Source organism: Pinus tabuliformis, chromosome J, assembly GCF_031772625.1.
Source record: "Pinus tabuliformis cultivar Carrire ecotype Pingquan chromosome J, CPIR1, whole genome shotgun sequence".
In the NCBI taxonomy this organism is placed as follows: Eukaryota; Viridiplantae; Streptophyta; class Pinopsida; order Pinales; family Pinaceae; genus Pinus; species Pinus tabuliformis.
The window spans coordinates 697,085,207-697,104,033 of record NC_142295.1 but is presented as its reverse complement, the minus strand read 5'-3'; the positions used below and the strand labels follow the sequence as shown (position 1 = coordinate 697,104,033).

Sequence of the window (18,827 nt, the reverse complement as noted above, 5' to 3'; positions counted from 1 at the left end):
TGAAAACCTTGTGGGATCCCTCCTCTTCCCTGGAATATTCGGATGAAGAGCATCTCAACAACTTGCCATAATAGCATCTGGTAACTGTAAGGGAATTCACTGGATCTGAACTCATCACCTATGGCCTTCCTCTTGGTAACATGCCTTGGGTGGATGGCTTGCCTTAGAGCTCACCCTTGGGGTTGTCCATGGTGATATACAGCTATTTATAAGCTCTAGACTGGTTGATGTAGGATCTAACTCATTTATTGAAAGAACAGTTGTCTTCATTGGCTTTTACTCAACTACTGTGGAGGATTGTATAGGATGCCTAAATAACCACAAGTTTCTCTTCAGATACGTTTTTTGGGGAAGCTATTGTGGTTACTGACGAATGATGATACACATGGCTTGTGACAATTTTATCACATTTAGGGGCATGTCAATTCCAGCAAATGTAGAATTCTTAAGTCACTGTATTTTTTTGGTTCATGGTTAGATTTTTATACTGACAAATATTTTTATTTTTTTGCGCATGTTTCAATGTATTTATCATCTTTATTAAATTTTCCTTTTTTATTTTTGTATTAGTGGGGAAACATCTTTCTTAAAATTTCAGTATCTGCAACATTTTTCATTTAATTTGGAGGGGTGGGGTGTGGAACATGATATGATAAAGTTTGTTGTGTTGCATTTCTTGCAGGTTGCCTGTGCACTGTTAATGGCAGGTGAAAATTTAGATAACCACGTAGATGTCAAGAATATTTTAGTCCAGATGGGAACCTATTTTCAAGTACAGGTGAGTCAGATTGAGTTGGGTTACCTCTGTTCTTATTAGGTTTCTTCTTCCTGTTCTTGGTCATAAATTTCTTGTCTAAAACAAAATCTTATTGTCTTTTGTAGGATGATTATCTTGATTGCTTTGGTGATCCAGAAGTGATTGGGAAGGTGAGAATGTTTTTTTAACGGTGGTCTAGCTCAACTCTAGAAAATAGTGTTGTCTTAAGAGTGCATTATATATACTACAACCGATACATGTATAAAACTTAATATTACTTATTTAACCCTAAAATACTCTTGCAGACTGACCTTAGTGTTCTTGTAGATTGTTATGCGTGGTTAAACTTTTACCTTACACATTCATCTCTTTATTGTTTCATTTGTGATAAATTTCTAATGAAATTTTTAATTAATTGGATTTTGATTTATTGTTTCCACATATATTTCCTTTTGACGAACTAGCAGTTCAAGGAAAGAAATCTAAGTCTAAATGACTCAATATGTGAACATGCAAGCACACATTGTTATTAGGTGAATAGTATATCTTGCATGCCTCAACACTCCAACAAGCAATCGTTAGGGTATTAGCATATGAGACAAGTGATCATAGGTCTTGGAAGGATTAAGAAATATATCTTAGATGTGGGGTTCTTAGTTTAGAAATAATGTTGCTTATTAGGCACAACACCTCATTGTTGGCTGTAGGAATATAACCTAGATTGCATACTTTTGGCAAAGATTCAGTGAACATTAAGAAAGATAAGGACATGGAGAATTGTAAGTGGAATGGAATTAATGTTGAAATAAATTTATCTAAAACAAAATCTCTAGCTAGTCCACCTATAACATTTTTGAAGAGGATATTCATGATGACACACCATATATATCTTTTCCAGAATCATGGTGATGGAGTTAAGATAATTTTGACAATCAAGATGACATTAGATAATTCAATGAACTTCTCTGACATTTCCATAGTCTGAATATTGTAACCCACAAAGAGAAAGTTGGCTTCTGAGTAATGCAACATTTTGACAAACTGGAGAGGTGCTGCAGCTGGTGATCATTAAGTTTTAAACTGTTTTTTATTTTTTTATTTTCTGATAACATCGTTCAATTTGCATGAGGGAGCTGGGGTGTTTATGTAGATTTCAATATGTCTTGATCTTGAGGTATATGTCCTGTGCACATTAAGCGACTCAGGATGAGAGAGACTTGCTTGTTGTATTGTATTTTATGAAATGTGTTCTGGCCATAGATTCATAATAGTACTACTGTGTGTTATATGAAAATTTAATAGTTTTGATATCCAACTGTATTATGGTTTCTTTGAAATCAAATGGTTTTTTAGTTTGTTTGTGTGTGTGTGTCTCCAAACTTTAAATGGATTTTTTATTTCTTGCATTTGAATTCAGTCTCAGTGACTCAGATTGTCAGCAAAACTCCATTATTGTTCGCAATGGGAGCATCTTGTTGATTGATATGGATTTCTCTACATGTAACCATCTTTTTTCTGAAGGCAAAATAGTGTCCAACAAATTTCTTTACCCTGTTATGTGCAAGGTAACTTTGTCATGATAGGCTTCCTAAGTTTACATCTCTTGTCCATGGTAGGTAATTTCATGCACTAGATGGATCTCTATGTAGCTGAGGGAATTCTACACCGAAATCCATTTAAATCAACTAACTACTTTTAATGTAATCAAGCATGTCCCTTGTCAACCTATTGGATGTTGATTTGGGGTAGCATCGGATGTGCTCTAGCCATGAAAATTGGTGGAGAGACTAAAGCACATGAGATCTCCAAGACCCAGAAATGGTTTGGGGAAATTTTACCCGGTGAAGGAGATATTAAAATAATTAATATTTTAATGAGTTCCTAAGTCTAAACTTAGGAAAATAAAAATATTGATGGGTATTAATATAAAACTAGGTTAGAAGGTTCTAAATGACATGATCAAGCCAAATCTAATCTTAGCCGTTGATTAGAGATGTAATCTCGGCTGTTGAAGACTCACCAGAAAAAATATAAGAGGAGGCTTGAGGGTCAGTTGGAGATACACTAGAGTGATCAATCAACTCGATTTTCTAGAGCGGGGTTTGTTAAGAGAAATTGAACCAGTGATCAGAGTTGCAGTGAGGGGCAGTGAGTGCATAGCAGAGAGGCAAAGATAGTGCCAAAAGACCAACGCATAGGCAGAGAGGTAGACGCAGAGCCAGAGGAAGCCACGTAGAGGCCAACAATGATTGTGTAGAGGATCTGCGTGATTGACGCAGAGGCTGCAGAAGTGACACAGAGGGCCAGAGAGGCTGCGCAAAGCCTCAGAGGGTTGACGCAGAGGGCTTCAGGCTGACGCAGAGGCCAGTAGGGCTGAAGCAGTGCCTCAGAGAGGTGTTGGAGAGGGTTTCGTGGAGCAGACTTTCAGAATATCTACTTCCGAAGAGAGGTATTATTGCCAGATTAATTTCTCTGTAGGGTGAACCAGTTTGGCACCTATTTGTACTCAAAAACGCTGCATAATAATAAAAACCCTCAGAACTGCTGCACCGGTTTTCCTAAAGCTGAGTTTTTTTGGGGACGATTGTCCAAAAATAACGGTGTCCCTTGTGTGTTTGTCTATTTCTTTCAGTTGTTGATCTGTAGATGGTTGAGACTGCACTTGTGTTTATTTTCAGTATTTATATGGTTAAATAACTTGTTAAGTAATTAAATAAGGAGGTGAAATAAAGCAGATAGTACAAGAAGAATTTCTAACGGGTTAGACTTAGAAATTTCAACATTGGAGTAAAGGTCTTTCAGTAGAATCAATATCGAGTGCAGAATTACTTGTCAACAAGTAGAATAGATCTTACAACAAATCGTCTAAATTCCTCAAATAAACTTTAGTTTAATGGAAAATTACTTTGGGATAATAGCCTGATTCTCATCATGACAATATTGCCATTCATTCCATCTAATTCCCTGATCTAGATTATTCTAAGTTTGTAGCTGTATTTGGGGTTTCATGTACAATCATGAACTATATCAAACATAACCATAAATAATGCAACGTGCTAAAATAACAGTAGATTCTGCCCTTGTTGATAACTTCCCAAAAGTCAAAACATATTGAAAAATTGTGATTGCATTTCTTGGACTTAACCACCTTTACATTTTCATCCATTTTTATCTTGCGATAAAACGTGCCTAATAAAAGCGATCTAAGTTTTATCATTTTTTAATTGGAAAAATAAACAAATGACAATAAATAGGCCAAACTAATTACATTATTTATTCTATCATATACAAGAAAAAAAGTTGTACTCAAAATGCAAATTAGCAATGAACTCTGGCCCCTGACCATACTTGAAGGCCAAAAATACTGAAAAAAAGCTTTTGCTCCCAATACATGATTTTCTAGTACTACTTAGTTCATCTAGTTGCACGATGGAGTTCTTTGATATTGTTTTCTATGCAATGAGGCTTTCATAAAATTTTGATACAATAGAGTGACTAGAGTCGGATATTCCACCATGGGTTCTTCCTTTCTAGTCTTGTGCTGTTGAGGATCTTTCGGAGTTGTCTTATTTAAGTTTTTCTTTGTCTTCAGAAGAAGTTTTCAGTGGCTTATTCCCCTTTGGCTGACGTCCTCCCCATCCAACTCTTATTTTCCTTCTCTGAACTATCTGAAATCTTCCTCAATCTACCTTTGGGGGTTGAGTTTTCCTCTCACAGGAAAGTTATATTAAGGTGTGATTTTCTCTTGTGCTTTCATAATTCATAGTGACCTTTGGACAGGAGCCAATAAGTGGCCTATTTCCCGACAGAACCTATACCAAAATGGTGTTTTCATGATCCAACAGTTGAGACCATTGTCTTCCTTTGCATTCAAAGATGACCCTATCCAGTAATCCTTTGCTCAGATATTGATTGAACATATGTTCCTGCATAGGAAAATAATTACATTGTCTTCCTTGTTTCTATCAAATCTGATGAACTTGCCCAGAGAATTTCCAGTTTTCTCTGTGACCTTCTGATCTGTGAAGTGAATGAGCAGATTTGGAAATTTTACTTGCCCAAACAAGTGTCACGGAGATGAACAGGGTTAAGTTATTGGGTTGAATTCTTGGAGCCACGGAGTAAGGCAGAGTTATGTTCCACCCCAGAAACAAGGTCTATTTTCTATTACTCTATTCCTATCTTTTATTACATAGAAGTGAACCATAATTTTATTTTAGCACAGCATCTTATTTAGATGTTTACATAGTTGGACCTGATCCAGTCTGTGGGAGCATAATGGTTTGAGAAAAATCCATTGAAGCAATGGATCAAAGTGTCTTCTTTGAAGGCTTTTATGTTGTCCTTGTCACATATGCCTTTTAATGATACTTGCATTAACGGGACGGAATCTGTCTTTTCCACTCTAAATGTTCATGAGTGCAACGGCGGATGATTGATGACTGAACTCAGCATATCTTTAAATGATCTTCATGGATGATTTGGGGATTGTTCTTTTGTTGGCTTCTTGTAAGGAGAAGAGGGTTTAGGTGGAGATAAGAGACAATAAATTTATTATTGTCCACAGATGACCAAGTGAAAAGTCAACGAGACTAGAGTACAGTCAATGGTCACTAGAGTGTGGGAGTGTCTAGAACACTCCTAGATTCAAAAATGTTATCAAAAGGAAAAAGAAAATGACAGTTAAAGAGAGAGGAGCAAGAGCTAGGCAAAACAGAGGCGAAAACCATAGGAGAGAGAAAGCCAAGGTGAGCTTGAAAAAAGTGATGCATTTCACTTTGTTGTCAGTAAAGAAGCTTTCTTGAGTCATTAGTATTGTTAAATTAAAAGAAGCCGACACGAGAGGAGCAGAGCCAGTCCTGCATGATAGGACAACCTCCAACATAGTAAAAACCCTTGTTGAGAGCAATGATTTGAACTTCTTATTTCTTAAGAATTTCACAGTGCTATGTTGATGCAAGAGATTTACCTTATCTATCCTTTGGTGGAAGATTACAGAACATACTAATAAGACATTCCATTGGCAGTTATGACTTTATATTTAAAAATTACATGCCAACAATTAACCCTTATGTGCTAAATCGATACGTTAGGCCATAACTATAGCTAACCTCCTTCAGGAGGCTTTGTGATTTTGAGAATTCCATCTTTACTTCCTAGTTTTTTGACTATCAATTTTTTTCCCTTGTGTCTTCAAGCTATATTCTAACTTCGACTCTTTGCTATTGTATCTTGCTTGACTCCCATGTTTGGCATAGCTCAATTTGCAACCTCATGAGTAACTTCTTTTCCTTATCTTCACCAGTTTCACCATTCTTCTTCCATCAGCTTTTTGACTTGTTTACAAAAAAATACTTATCAATTCCTTCTCAAAATTCTTTCACTTTCTTTTCAAGTAGCTAGAGATACCCCTGTGCCTTAGATATTCCATATTCGAGATCTTGTACAGCCACTACTTGTATATGTGTCAGATCCATGACAAATACCAATGTGATATTTATTTGGATTTGGAAACAATTTGCTAGCATGGGTTTTGTTGCTGTGTTATTGTCACATTCCTTATTGATGCAGGTTTGTGAATGGTGTAGTTGTGTTCCTGTTCAATAATTCCAACCGTATTGGGCACCTTAAGGTTTACTTCAATAGAGCAACAATCGTTCCACTCCTCTCCCCTTGCTTTTTCTTTCTTAAATTTTATTTGGGCAGCAAGTTTGATGATTTAGAGTCTTCTACCCCTGGACAACCTGCACTGAGGGGCTGTGTTTTTCAACCTGCTTTTTAGTAGAGTGTTTGCAAGCCATAGTTTCAATTGTGTTTTCTCTTGTGGAGGGAGAATTTCTGTTTGTTTGCTATTGATGTCTTACACCTCATTTTGAAGGTGTATTCTGTCAGATGGTCAGATGGTGATGTTCCGAAGCTGCTTTGCAATATTTGCCTCCTTGCACATAGATTTGGTTAAGTTCTATAATAATGTCCTCGGCTATTTGATCCCGAAGCTTCTATACCTCTCTGAGAACCTCTGATTCTATTATCTCCAAAACATAGATCTGGCTAGATAGTCAGTAGTGTTTGATACCTAGGATCTTAATTCTCTGCAGCAGAGGAATCTCCATAGACTCCTGGAGGCCCTAGAATTCAGAAACTCTGAAAACTTATATGAATTCCTCAGATTGAGGATTGCCATGATTGGTAGTAATATTAGCAGAGAAACAGAGGGAAATCGAAGGCACGATTTTGTGTCCATGACTTGTAGACAACTTCAGAATTCCAAAGTTAGTGGCAAGGTATGATGGATATGCCCTTTTGTTTGTTCCAAATAGGGTTTGTACACCTTGAAACTCCATATTTCTGTCCTTCAGAAACTTCTTTCTATGAAGTAAGAAGAAAAAAGATCCCCAAAATGGAATAAAGCTCTCTGATAATCGAATCAGTCTTCCAATGAGTGTCAGATTGTTGTTATGAACCTACAAGAGATTGTAGAAGTGTTGGAACATTATCTAAGTTACCAAGAATCAGAAACGGATCTGGATCTGGATTTGGATATAGATACGGATCCACCAGATTTTTGAAAAGCCAGTATCTGGATACTGTGGGGAAATTCCATGTATACAAAATATACTAATATATTTTTTAATTTTAAAAAACATATTCAAAGTTAAAAATTAAACCATTCATGAATGACAGCATTAAAACTGAAATCATTAGTTAATTCATAAATCTGAAGATTGGAATCATGATGCACCATGCTTTATTAAAAAAGGATAACTGTTAATACAAAATTGAGTGTCTCATCAATGACCATTCTATTTATATGTTGATGTCGGTAGGTACAACTACATGTCAAAAAATGGCTCTATATGCTTATCAATTGAATATTTCAACCCTACATCTTAATCAAGTTGTCGTCTTCCTTGACATTTGCCTTAAAATCTAAAAATTCCCATCTAGTTACAGTGGTAAATGAATATTGTATATTGTTTGAGAACATAGTCTATGTATCATACTGTTCTAAGAGGACTTTTCACCTAGAGTTGGATGGGATTGATCTAATTAAATTATTAATGACACAACCATTTTTTGTACACTATATATTATTATCTATGTATTGTCTTAAAGATTTCTTGTTAGCATTATCAAAAATTGAAATTTAACATTTTGATTTGTCAAATCTTTCCTAGTAGAGTTATCGTGTGCTATACAACCTATAGGTATTTAATAACTTATACAACTATACAACTGACAGATTAGTAATAAGAGATCTAACTAAAAGTCGAAATAGAATAGTTGCTTTTTAGGGTTTCAAAGAGGTAGCAAATATTGCAAAAAAATAAAAATTGAACCAAAATCTCTAATGTTATTTGCTTGGGATTCAATGTGTGAGAGCTAGTTGGCACAGGATCCGTTTGAATAGTATGGGATTTGTTTCTGGGTTTGAAGTATCCATTTACATGGCAGATTTTGCGTGGATCTGGGTGTATCCATATCTGGAACGGGGATCCGCGAATTTGGCATCAAGACCCTGTGTGTCACGCCCCTACACCTGTGGTGGTCTTTCAACCGCTTATAGCGAGGTGCGGCACTACCAACCGTTTTCTTTTCACCAATACTTACGATTGTAGACTACACCTAACATTCCATACTTAGTTTTATTTTTGTTACCAAGTATTATTTTTATCCTTTATACAAGTGGAAGCCCATAACATTGACATAAACAACATTATACAAGAGAAATGCACAACATTATAAAGGGAGGGGCAACTCCCTGCAATATGAGTATGCCCGAATCAATATATATAATCTTCTTTTACAAGTACAAGTTAAATCTTGGGAAACCCCAAATTTACACTTAGCCAATTTTCAACTTCGGCAAACTCGGTTGCCCAGCTCGTCGGCACCTCTGCATGACTCACCAACCCTTCGTTCACCTTGTCACATGATCGTGTTGTTTGCCCAACTTGGGCGCGCCTCGTCGTAACCAAGTCACCACACACGGGCACCTCCGCATGAGTCACACCTCCGCATGAGTCACACCTCCGTTCACAATCTCAACACTTCACCGTTTCCACCATTCCGTCGTGCACGACGCGCCCTCACCCGACTGCTTGTCCACACAACCTCACTGTGTCGACCAACTTCGCATCAGCGGGTGACTCCACCAAGTATCCACTGTTACCCTTGCACGAAGGGCGAGCGCTCACCCGAGCTACCCGAGACACCCGTGTCAAGTCTTTGCACAACTGGACGGGTGCTCACCCAAGCTGCCCGAGAACTTGTGCACACCTTCACACAACCGGGTGCTCGACGCCTTCACCGCGTCCTCAACCAATAACTGAACTCATACCGTGTGCCTTGCCCAAGAATGGGCGCATCTCCAAATCTGCGCCTTCTTCTCAATCTGCACCTCGCACCTTGTCTCTTCACATCACCAAAGAGCTTGTTCGTAGCTTGATCGAATGATTTCCAAACACTCCACGCCTTTGTTTACTTATATGGATGGTTGGGCGAGTTGGTTGCCCAATCGACTCGTCCACCATGTAGTAAAACGCCCCTACTCATCGCAATTCCGTCCGTTATGTGTGTCGGCCTTTGCATAACTCGTAGGTCGGCCCGTGGGCTCACCAACCATGCTTCCACGCTATAAAACATCTTCGTTCAACCTTCCCTTGTGTGCATTATCACCTAAGTCCATTGCACCTTCGGTTAAGCTCGCATTTCCTTATGCTTTCCAACTCGCTCTTTTGCCAAACGAGTCGTATGTCGCGTGGCGGTCATGCCTTGGACCGCAGGTCCTTACATCCTCCCCCACTTGAAATCATTGTCGTCCTCGACAATATCTCGTCTCGGCAACCATCTGTCACCAAGATCACCATACTAAGGTATGCACCCCATCGGTATGTCATACACCGGAAATCATCTCAATCCATGATCATCAACCACCCTGTCACAATCTCCACATGTTGCTCGCCATTGTGGAAGGCTGGTCCCTCCATCTCAAGTACATGCCTACTGCAACATATCGTGTCGACCCCATCATGTGTCATCTTCGTGTGAATTGCTGTCATGATACTCCAACATAATACTAACACATCTTTGTACACTGACGCCCCCCATGTCTGAACTAGTTGGGTAGCTAATCCAACTGTCACGCTCAAACCATGAGAATGCACATCCTCATGCCACCATCAGTTGTTTCTTAGAACATTTCGTCACATCCTCAACTCGATCAAGAATCCATCTCCATACAAGTGTAAGCCATGCTCAGGTCCATGAAGTAGTCCTCATCTCATCTGCAACATGCTGTCCATGATGTTTGGTACCAATGTGCTGCATGAAATCAGCCACATCTACCCCAACATCATCATCCATATGTGTGCCTCCTCAATATGAAGAGACCATCTCATCAAACTCTGACTCTCGATGTGCCACATCCAGGTCCATGAAGTAACCTCCATCATATCTGTATGTGCCACCCGTCAAGTCTGCCATAGAAACAAGTATGCACCTGTCTCATCTATCCATGTGTTGCCCATGATCATAGATCAATCAGCTCCCATGTGTCAAGTGGTTAAGTCTCGGCTCAACCCATGCCCAAGTGTTGCCACCAAGGCATCATCGTCATTGTAACTCCATCACTCCATAGTGTCTCATATCGATCCTCCACATCAAGTCACTCTTTCAAGCCATTCCCATACATGTACTCGAAAGTATGCACCCCATCCTGCATCAAAGTCTCTGACCTCAACTCCTTAATGCATCATATCCTCTAAGTCCACCATATTTGAAGTCTCCCAAAAATCACAACAATCTCATGTCATCATGAGCTCCATGAGTCATCTCCAACCAATCATTTCAACAAGCATACAAGTCTCGGCCCAAAGGTCTCTGCAAGATGCCTCAGCTCTCCATGTAATAGGAATGCTCCATAGTCTGCTCACAACTCCATCCAAGTCCATGGCCTTGTTGTACAAGAGTGCGCAACCTCTCCATCGGCTCATAAATAATAAGTCTCCATGTCACACTAGCGAATCTACCTGCACAACATCCCTGCCTTGGCACTCCTCATTGGATGCCCATAAGTGACACCTCTACAAGTGCTCTTGCATAATGTCCTTGCATAGACTGCCATGCTCCATGTCTCCAACCTGATGTCCATGACTAAGTTGCCCATGTAGTCCAACCAAGTAGACCCATCACAACAATCGGTCATTCCATCCAAGTTTGCATATTCGATCTAGTGAACTCGATCACCCAACCATATCATCATCATCACGAGTCCCTTCCATCATAGCTCCCCCATTGAAGGCTCCACCAAGACTTGCTCTTAGTCTCGGCCATGAGAAGTCCACCCAAGCATCATCATACCCAAGTGTGTGCCCTTCAATCTGTCCATGAGTCATGTCGGGCACTTTGCCAATTCTCCATGTGGCTAAAGCATGACCCAATCCTCCTGCAACGATCATCATGTTCCTCCCTTGCCACGGGCCTTTGTACCTTCTACCATAAGGTCACACACAACCCCAAAAAGCCCTGCAACAGTCAACAATCCTTGCTTCTCCATACAAGGTCTCATCGTAGACATCCATGGTAAGATCCTCCCTAGCATCGACAAACTGATTTTGCCCTTCCCTGCATATGTTCCATCTACCAAATGCTCAAATGAAACACAAGTATCAACAATACTTACATCATCATCATGAGGCTCCTCCATGTGAGTATCCTCATCCATCCATGTTTGCAGACTGCACGATCTTGGTTCAACTTGATCGATCTCAAGTTCATCCTTCATCGTTGTCATATCTGCAACATCCTTAAACATCACGGCTTCTTCTTCCTTGTTAGCACAATCTGCAACTTCATCCTGCTCCATTTTCCAACCAAGTTGAAGAAGTTCATCTTCAACATTCTTTTCCAAGACTTCAAGTTCCTTTCGAATCTGGGGGTTCTCTTCTTTCAACCACTTCAACCTGTATAAGGTAAGCAAGAGCTTCCCTTCGCATTCTTCCAAACCTGCCATGCCTTGTCGTTCAGCTTCGCCCAAGCACTAAGCTTCTCCTCTGCTAAACCCGTTTCACCATTCACTAGCTTCACCAAGTTCCCTGCAACCATGAACCAGCTCTTGTTCCACTTGTATGTGAAACCAGCTTCCTTCACCTGCAAGTACTTGCTTCCACTGTCATAAATTGTCAAGCTTCTTCAACCTTGAATCAACTTCAATACCATCTGTTACAAAGTGCAGATCATCAACTTCAATCTTCAACACCAGCTCCAACCAAGCTCCGATACCACCTGTCACGCCCCTACACCTGCGGTGGTCTTTCAACCGCTTATAGCGAGGTGCGGCACTACCAACCGTTTTTTTCACCAATACTTACGATTGTAGACTACGCCTAACATTCCATACTTAGTTTTATTTTTGTTACCAAGTATTATTTTTATTCTTTATACAAGTGAAAGCCCATAGCATTCACATAAACAACATTATACAAGAGAAATGCACAACAGTATAAAGGGACGGGCAACTCCCTGCAATATGAGTATGCCCGAATCAATATATATAATCTTCTTCTACAAGTACAAGTTAAATCTTAGGAAACCCCAAATTTACACTTAGCCAATTTTCAACTTCGGCAAACTCGTTTGCCCAGCTCGTCGGCGCCTCTGCATGGTCGCCGCACAACTCACCAACCCTTCGTTCACCTCATCGCATGATCGTGTTGTTTGCCTAACTTGGGCGTGCCTCGTCGTAACCAAGTCACCACACACGGGTGCCTCCGCATGAGTCACACCTCTGTTCACAATCTCAACACTTCACCGTTTCCACTGTTCCGTCGTGCACGGCGTGCCCTCACCCGGCCGCTTGTCCGCATAACATCACCGTGTCGACCAACTTCGCAACGGCGGGCGGCTCCACCAAGTCTCCACTGTTTACCCTTGCACGACGGGCTGGCGCTCACCCGAGCTACCCGAGACACTCGTGTCAAGTCTTCGCACAACCGGACGGGCGCTCACCCAAGCTGCCCAAGAACTTGTGCACACCTTCGCACAACCGGGCGCCCGACGCCTTCACTGCGTCCTCAACCAATAACCAAACTCGTGCTGTGTGCCTTGCCCAAGAATGGGTGCATCTCCAAATCTGCGTCTTCTTCTCAATCTGCACCTCGCACCTTGTCTCTTCGCATCACCAAAGAGCTTGTTTGTAGCTTGATCGAATGATTTCCAAACGCTCCACGCCTTTGTTTACTTATATGGATGGTTGGGAAAGTTGGCTGCCCAGCCGACTCGTCCACCAAGTAGTAAAACGCCCCTACTCATCGCAATTCCGTCTGTTATGTGTGTCGACCTTTGCATAACTCGTAGGTTGGCCCGTGGGCTCACCAACCATGCTCCCACGCTATAAAACATCTTCGTTCAGCCTTCCCTTGTGCGCATTATCACCTAAGTCCGTCGCACCTTCGGTTAAGCTTCCAACTCGCTCTTTTGCCAAACGAGTTGTATGTCGAGTGGCGGTCATGCCTTGGACTGCAGGTCCTTACACCGTGGATCCGATAAAATAGAACATTATGCTATTATGAAAAGCCAAAATAACTGTGGATGAATGATCAATGTTGGCTGGATGAATTTTGACCTCTTCTGGAGCAATTACATTTGGTTAAGTGGTGGATGGATGTTCCACATTGTGTTGTGTCTACCACACTAGCTTTCCTAGGTTGGAGTTGCTAAAATTTAGTCCTGTTTTTCAGCCTTCGAATTTGATGATCCTATAATGAAATTGTAGAATCCTTCACATATTGAATTCTTTTGTTATTAACTCTTAAAATTTTGAATAAAAATCAATAGTTTTCATAAGACTGGAAATATGAAAATGGCAATGTTGAATTGCTTGCAGAAAAAAAAAATTTGAAAAACGTTGGTCTTATATATATATAGTGTGAATCATTAGCTTGTAAGCTGGAATACTTACCTAAAAGTGGAGACTAGAAGCTATATTTTTTGTTTAAAGTCATCCTCATCTTCCCAATTCTTACATCTTAAGTCCTTATGTAAATTGTATGTTTGTTATGCAACCAAAGGGTTAAAATTGGCAACTAGGGCCAAACTCCATGTGGGTCAACTTATTTATGACAGCTGATATTTTTATTGGATCCCTCTTGTCGAGAGGTGTAGGATTGATCTAAAGATCATCCGATTCCGATAAGTATCTATGGAGATATGAATTTATTTTGATTATGGAAGTATTATCAAGCCGACCAACAACTTGAGTAGGCTCAGAAGCCCAACAGTCATGTCTATTCAACCTCTACGTTTTAGTATAAATAGAAGAGGACTTCAAGTCATTTCTACACACACTTGGATCTCTTCCTCTCTCTACTTGTCTTTCGGTTTTAGTAGGAGGAGAGATCTACCAGAAAAGCCTGAAAAGCCGAAACTGCCAGAAAAGCTGGAACTACTTGGAATTGCCGAAACAGCCGGAGCATCTGTCTCCGAAGGAAGGCAACATGATGTATGAGATCATGGGCAGCATAATAAGTAGCATAATGATATGAGCATGGGCAACATAATGATGAATGAGATCATGAGAATGGGCAGCTTGATGATGAATGAGATCATGAGCATGGGTAGCTTGATGATGAATAAGACCATGGAAGATGCAGCATGATGAGCAGCATGAAGATGAGAGCAGCTCAGTCATCAAGGTTCAACACATGTGATAGTACAGCAAGGTGTCACACAGTAATGTGCAGCAAATAGATGAGATGCAACACTATGATAGGTGAACGAGTCACCTTAGAGAATCAATTGAAGCAATATGTTTTCAACTGATCTCATGCCGATATCAAAAGTCAAAGTGATTGACTTCTATTGTAAATGTACTATCTCTCTCACTTTCTTTGCTGAACTTTGAAGAACATAAAAGAAGAATTGATCAAGGGTTTCCCCACATTGGGGTTTGTCTCTGGCTAGTGCCACATCTTGTGTCCTCTTGTCTTGGCTTGTCTTCTGCGATTTATATTTATGTTCTATCTGCAGTTTACATTATGTTGATGTGATTGCTAATGTGGAAAAGAAATTGAAATAAATTGTTCTAGCATAGAACATACCTAAAATTAACATGGTATCAGAGCTGAGGTGAAGACAATGCCCAAGCAAGAGTGAAAGAGCAATCACCAAAGACAATAGGGACAAGACAAAAGGATCAATGGGTTCCACATCTCTCTTCTAAGTTCACAAAGGGTGAAGTCGAAGCATAACATATTATCAGAATGGCGTAGCGAAAGTTTCTGATGGCCCATCTAAAGATCACTTCATTGGGAAGTTTGGATCTAAGGGTGGAAGGAAAGGCAGATGCCTTGGTTGCAATAAGTTCGGCCATTATGCGAAGGAGTGTCTGAAGGTAATGCAGGTCATCAAGGAAATGGTCGACTCTTCAAAGAAAGCAAGGAACCCCGAATCACTTTTATGTACCTGATCGCAAGAAGAACCTAGTGTCCATCTCGGAAATGGAAGTCAAAGGTTTCAGGGTGGCACTCATCGATGGAAAGGTACGTGTTTGGAAATAGAATTTTCAAAGATGTTTTTGAGTTCAGGGTTGTATCAAATTGTAGGAAGTCCACTGGTGACCATTTCCATTGTCACGTAGCAACGAAGGTCTGTGAGTTTAGATGGTGACAAGGATGCTTGAATTCAAAAGGAGCATGAAAGTACATGTCTGAGATGTATCGAAGGAAAATCTTACAAGGGGACCATTCCCCTCATGTAGCAGGTCCACAGGTCTGGAACAACCCAAGGGGTCTGAGATTGATAATCAGGAATCTCGCATATGCAGGTGGAAGAAAGCCCTCTATGGATTGAAGCAAAACACCTCGGGCATAGTAAGAGAGGATCGATAGCTGTCTGATAAAGCTGAGATTCACTAGGAGTGAAACGGATCCAATCCATCCGAAGGTTGTGGATGATAGACCTCTCATACCAGCACCTTATGAGGACGACCTACTTCTAACAGGTGCAAACCCTCTCATTTGCAGAGGTAAGAGGGAGTTGGATTCCATATGTGGAATGGTGAACTGCAAGCCTGTGACTACCTCGAGGATCTTAACTTTCAAAAGTTATATGGTAGTGATGTCGGACTAGATTTGGGAAATGCCTCTGAATCTCATAAACTCATTCGCGTTGATGTTCTTGGTGAACTTCCGTCCGGACATATGTTCTGCAGTTAGCATGGTGAGCTCATATTTGGTTGAACCTCACTGGATTGGTGCCAAGAATCTTCTGAGATGTCTTCGGGGCACAATCTCTCATGGATTGAGATACACTGCCGGAAATATGAAACTGCATGATTATTCGAATGCTGATTGGGCAGGCAGTGTGGAGGATCACTAGAGCACTTCTTAGTGTTGTTTCTCTTTGGATTCTGCTTCGATATCATGGATGAGCAGGAAGCAGAAGTCGATTGTTATAAGCACCGCTGAGACCAGATACATATCTACGAGTATGATCTTGTATGAAGCTGCTTGGTTGGGGAAGCTCTTCAAGTGAGCTGTTTGTACCACTGTATTTCTCTGTGACAACCAGAGGTGGGATTCGATTATTGAGGAATCCCGTATTCGACGATTGCTCTAGCAGATAGACATCAGATACTACCTTATCTGGGATATGGTAAGTCTATGAGCAAGGAAGCTCCATCGCTATGAGATGATGTACAGGTCGCTACACTTTGTCTAAGCCCGGGGGAAGATCAAATCTGTGATTTTCCCGAACGACTTGGAGTTGTCAAGAGACCCTTGTACAAGGGTCTTGCATGTTGTATACATTGAGCTCTGGGAGCTCTAGGGGCTTGTGGTTCTTACTGGAGCAACATATGACCACAGGGTGACTCACCCTCCCCTGGTGGTGCGCACTGGGACAGGATGATTCACTCTCCTGTGGACAGGATGATTTGCTTGCTCTCTTGTGGGACAGGATGATTCACTCTCTTGTGGGACAGGATGATTTGCTCTCCTGTGTAGCAGGATGATTAATTCTCTTGTGAGGTCTGGATGATGTGTTCTCCATGACGATTGTGTAGCAAGATGATTAATTCTCCCGTGAGGTTTGGATGGTGTGTTCTCCATGATAATTGTATAACAGGGTGATTAGTTCTCCTGTGAGGTCTGGAAGATGTGTTCTCCATGACGACTATGTAGCAGGATGATTAGTTCTCCTGTGAGGTCTGGACAATGTGTTCTCCATGACGATTCTGTAGCAGGATGATTAGCTCTCCTGTGAGGCCTGGATGATGTGTTCTCCATGGCGATTGTGTAGCAAGATGATAAGTTCTCCTGTGAGGACAGGGTTGATTAGTTCTCCTGTCGAGGCATCCTACTCATGCAGTCTGGGACTCATGGGAAGTACCTCTCATCTGATCAATGAGTAGGGAAATGAGGATAGGGACCATAGTAGTACCGATGGACGCATTGTTGTATCTACCGTACTCCCTATGCTAGGATGACCTTCATTGATCTGGGATCAATGATGCTGGTCTAGGACCAGTTGTAGGAGTTGTACCTACTATGACGCTGACTTCAGGTCGGTTGAGACTGGTCTAGGACTAATGAGAGTGGTACATACTGACGCTGACTTCGGGTCGGTTGAGACTGGTCTGAGACCAGTGGTACACACTCTGAGACTGATGATACTGGTCTGGGACCAGTGGTAGGAGTGGTACCCCCTATGATGCTGACATTGGGTTGGTTGACACTGGTTTGGGACCAGTGGTACGCACTCTGAGACTGACTTCGGGTCAGTGGAGAATGGTATGAGACATTCTCGATCAATTCTTCTTCTTCATAGTTCAGCAGAGCCAAGCTGAGTAGCGCTGAGCGGAGCCAGTAGCGCTGAGCAGAGCTAGCAGAGCCAATAGAGCTAAGTAGAGCTGAGCAAAGCCAGCAGAGTAGAGCCAAGCCAGCAGAGCTGAGCAGAGCCAGCAGAGCTAGCGGAGCTGAGTAGAGCTGAGCAGAGTAGTGCAGGGCACTGATGGCAAAGACAATACAGTCGAACATATGGATCAGTGGATGGAGTTTTCCCTAGTTGAGAGGGAGTGTTAAAATTGGCAACTAGGGCCAAACTCCATGTGGGTTAGCTTATTTATGACAGTTGATATTTTTATTGGATCCCTCTCGTCGAGAGGTGTAGGATTGATCTAAAGATCATCTGATTCTGATAAGTATTTGTGGAGATATGAATTTATTTTGATTATGGAAGTATTATCAAGCTGACCAACAACTTGAGTAGGCTCAGAAGCTCAACAGTCATGTCTATTCAACCTCTACGTTTTAGTATAAATAGAAGAGGACTTCAAGTCATTTCTACACACACTTGGATCTCTTCCTCTCTCTACTTGTCTTTGAGTTTTAGTAGGAGGAGAGATCCTATGGAAAAGCCGGAAAAGCCGGAACCGCCAGACTGCCGGAACCGCCGGAAAAGCCGGAAATGCCGGAAATGCCGGAGAAGCCGGAAAAGCCGGAACTGTCGGAATTGCCGGAAAAGCCGGAACTGCCAGAAAAGCCGGAACTACCAGGAACTGCCGAAACAGCGGGAGCATCTGTCTCCAAAGGAAGGCAGCATGATGTATGGGATCATGGGCAACATAATAAGCAACAGGATGATATGTATTATGAGCATGGGCAACATAATGATGAATGAGATCATGAGCATGGGCAGCTTGATGATGAATAAGACCATGGAAGATGCAGCATGAAGATGAGAGCAGCTTAGTCATCAAGGTTCAACACATGTGACAATACAACAAGGTGTCACACGGTAATGTGCAGCAAACAGATGAGATGCAACATATGATAGGTGAACGAGTCACCTTAGAGAATCAATTGAAGCAATACGTCTTCAACTGATCTCATGCCGATATCAAAAGTCAAAGTGATTGGCTTCTATTGTAAATGTACTATCTCTCTCACTTTCTCTGCTGAACTTTGAAGAACATAAAAGAAGAATTGATCAAGGGTTTCCCCACATTGGGGTTTGCCCCTGGTTAGCGCGACATCTTGTGTCCTCCTGTCTTGGCTTGTCTTCTGCGATT

General features: G+C 41.3%; 1 protein-coding gene across 1 annotated transcript in view; it reads left to right on the top strand.

The window, feature by feature from the left end:
* The window catches only part of LOC149228719 (farnesyl pyrophosphate synthase-like), a 119,933-nt gene that overhangs the window by 97,883 nt on the left and 3,223 nt on the right, over positions 1–18,827 (top strand). The window contains exons 8-9 of the mRNA XM_089378346.1: positions 683–778; positions 883–927. Coding sequence (XP_089234472.1) covers positions 683–778; positions 883–927 — 141 coding nt within the window. The remainder of the gene's footprint in view (positions 1–682; positions 779–882; positions 928–18,827) is intronic.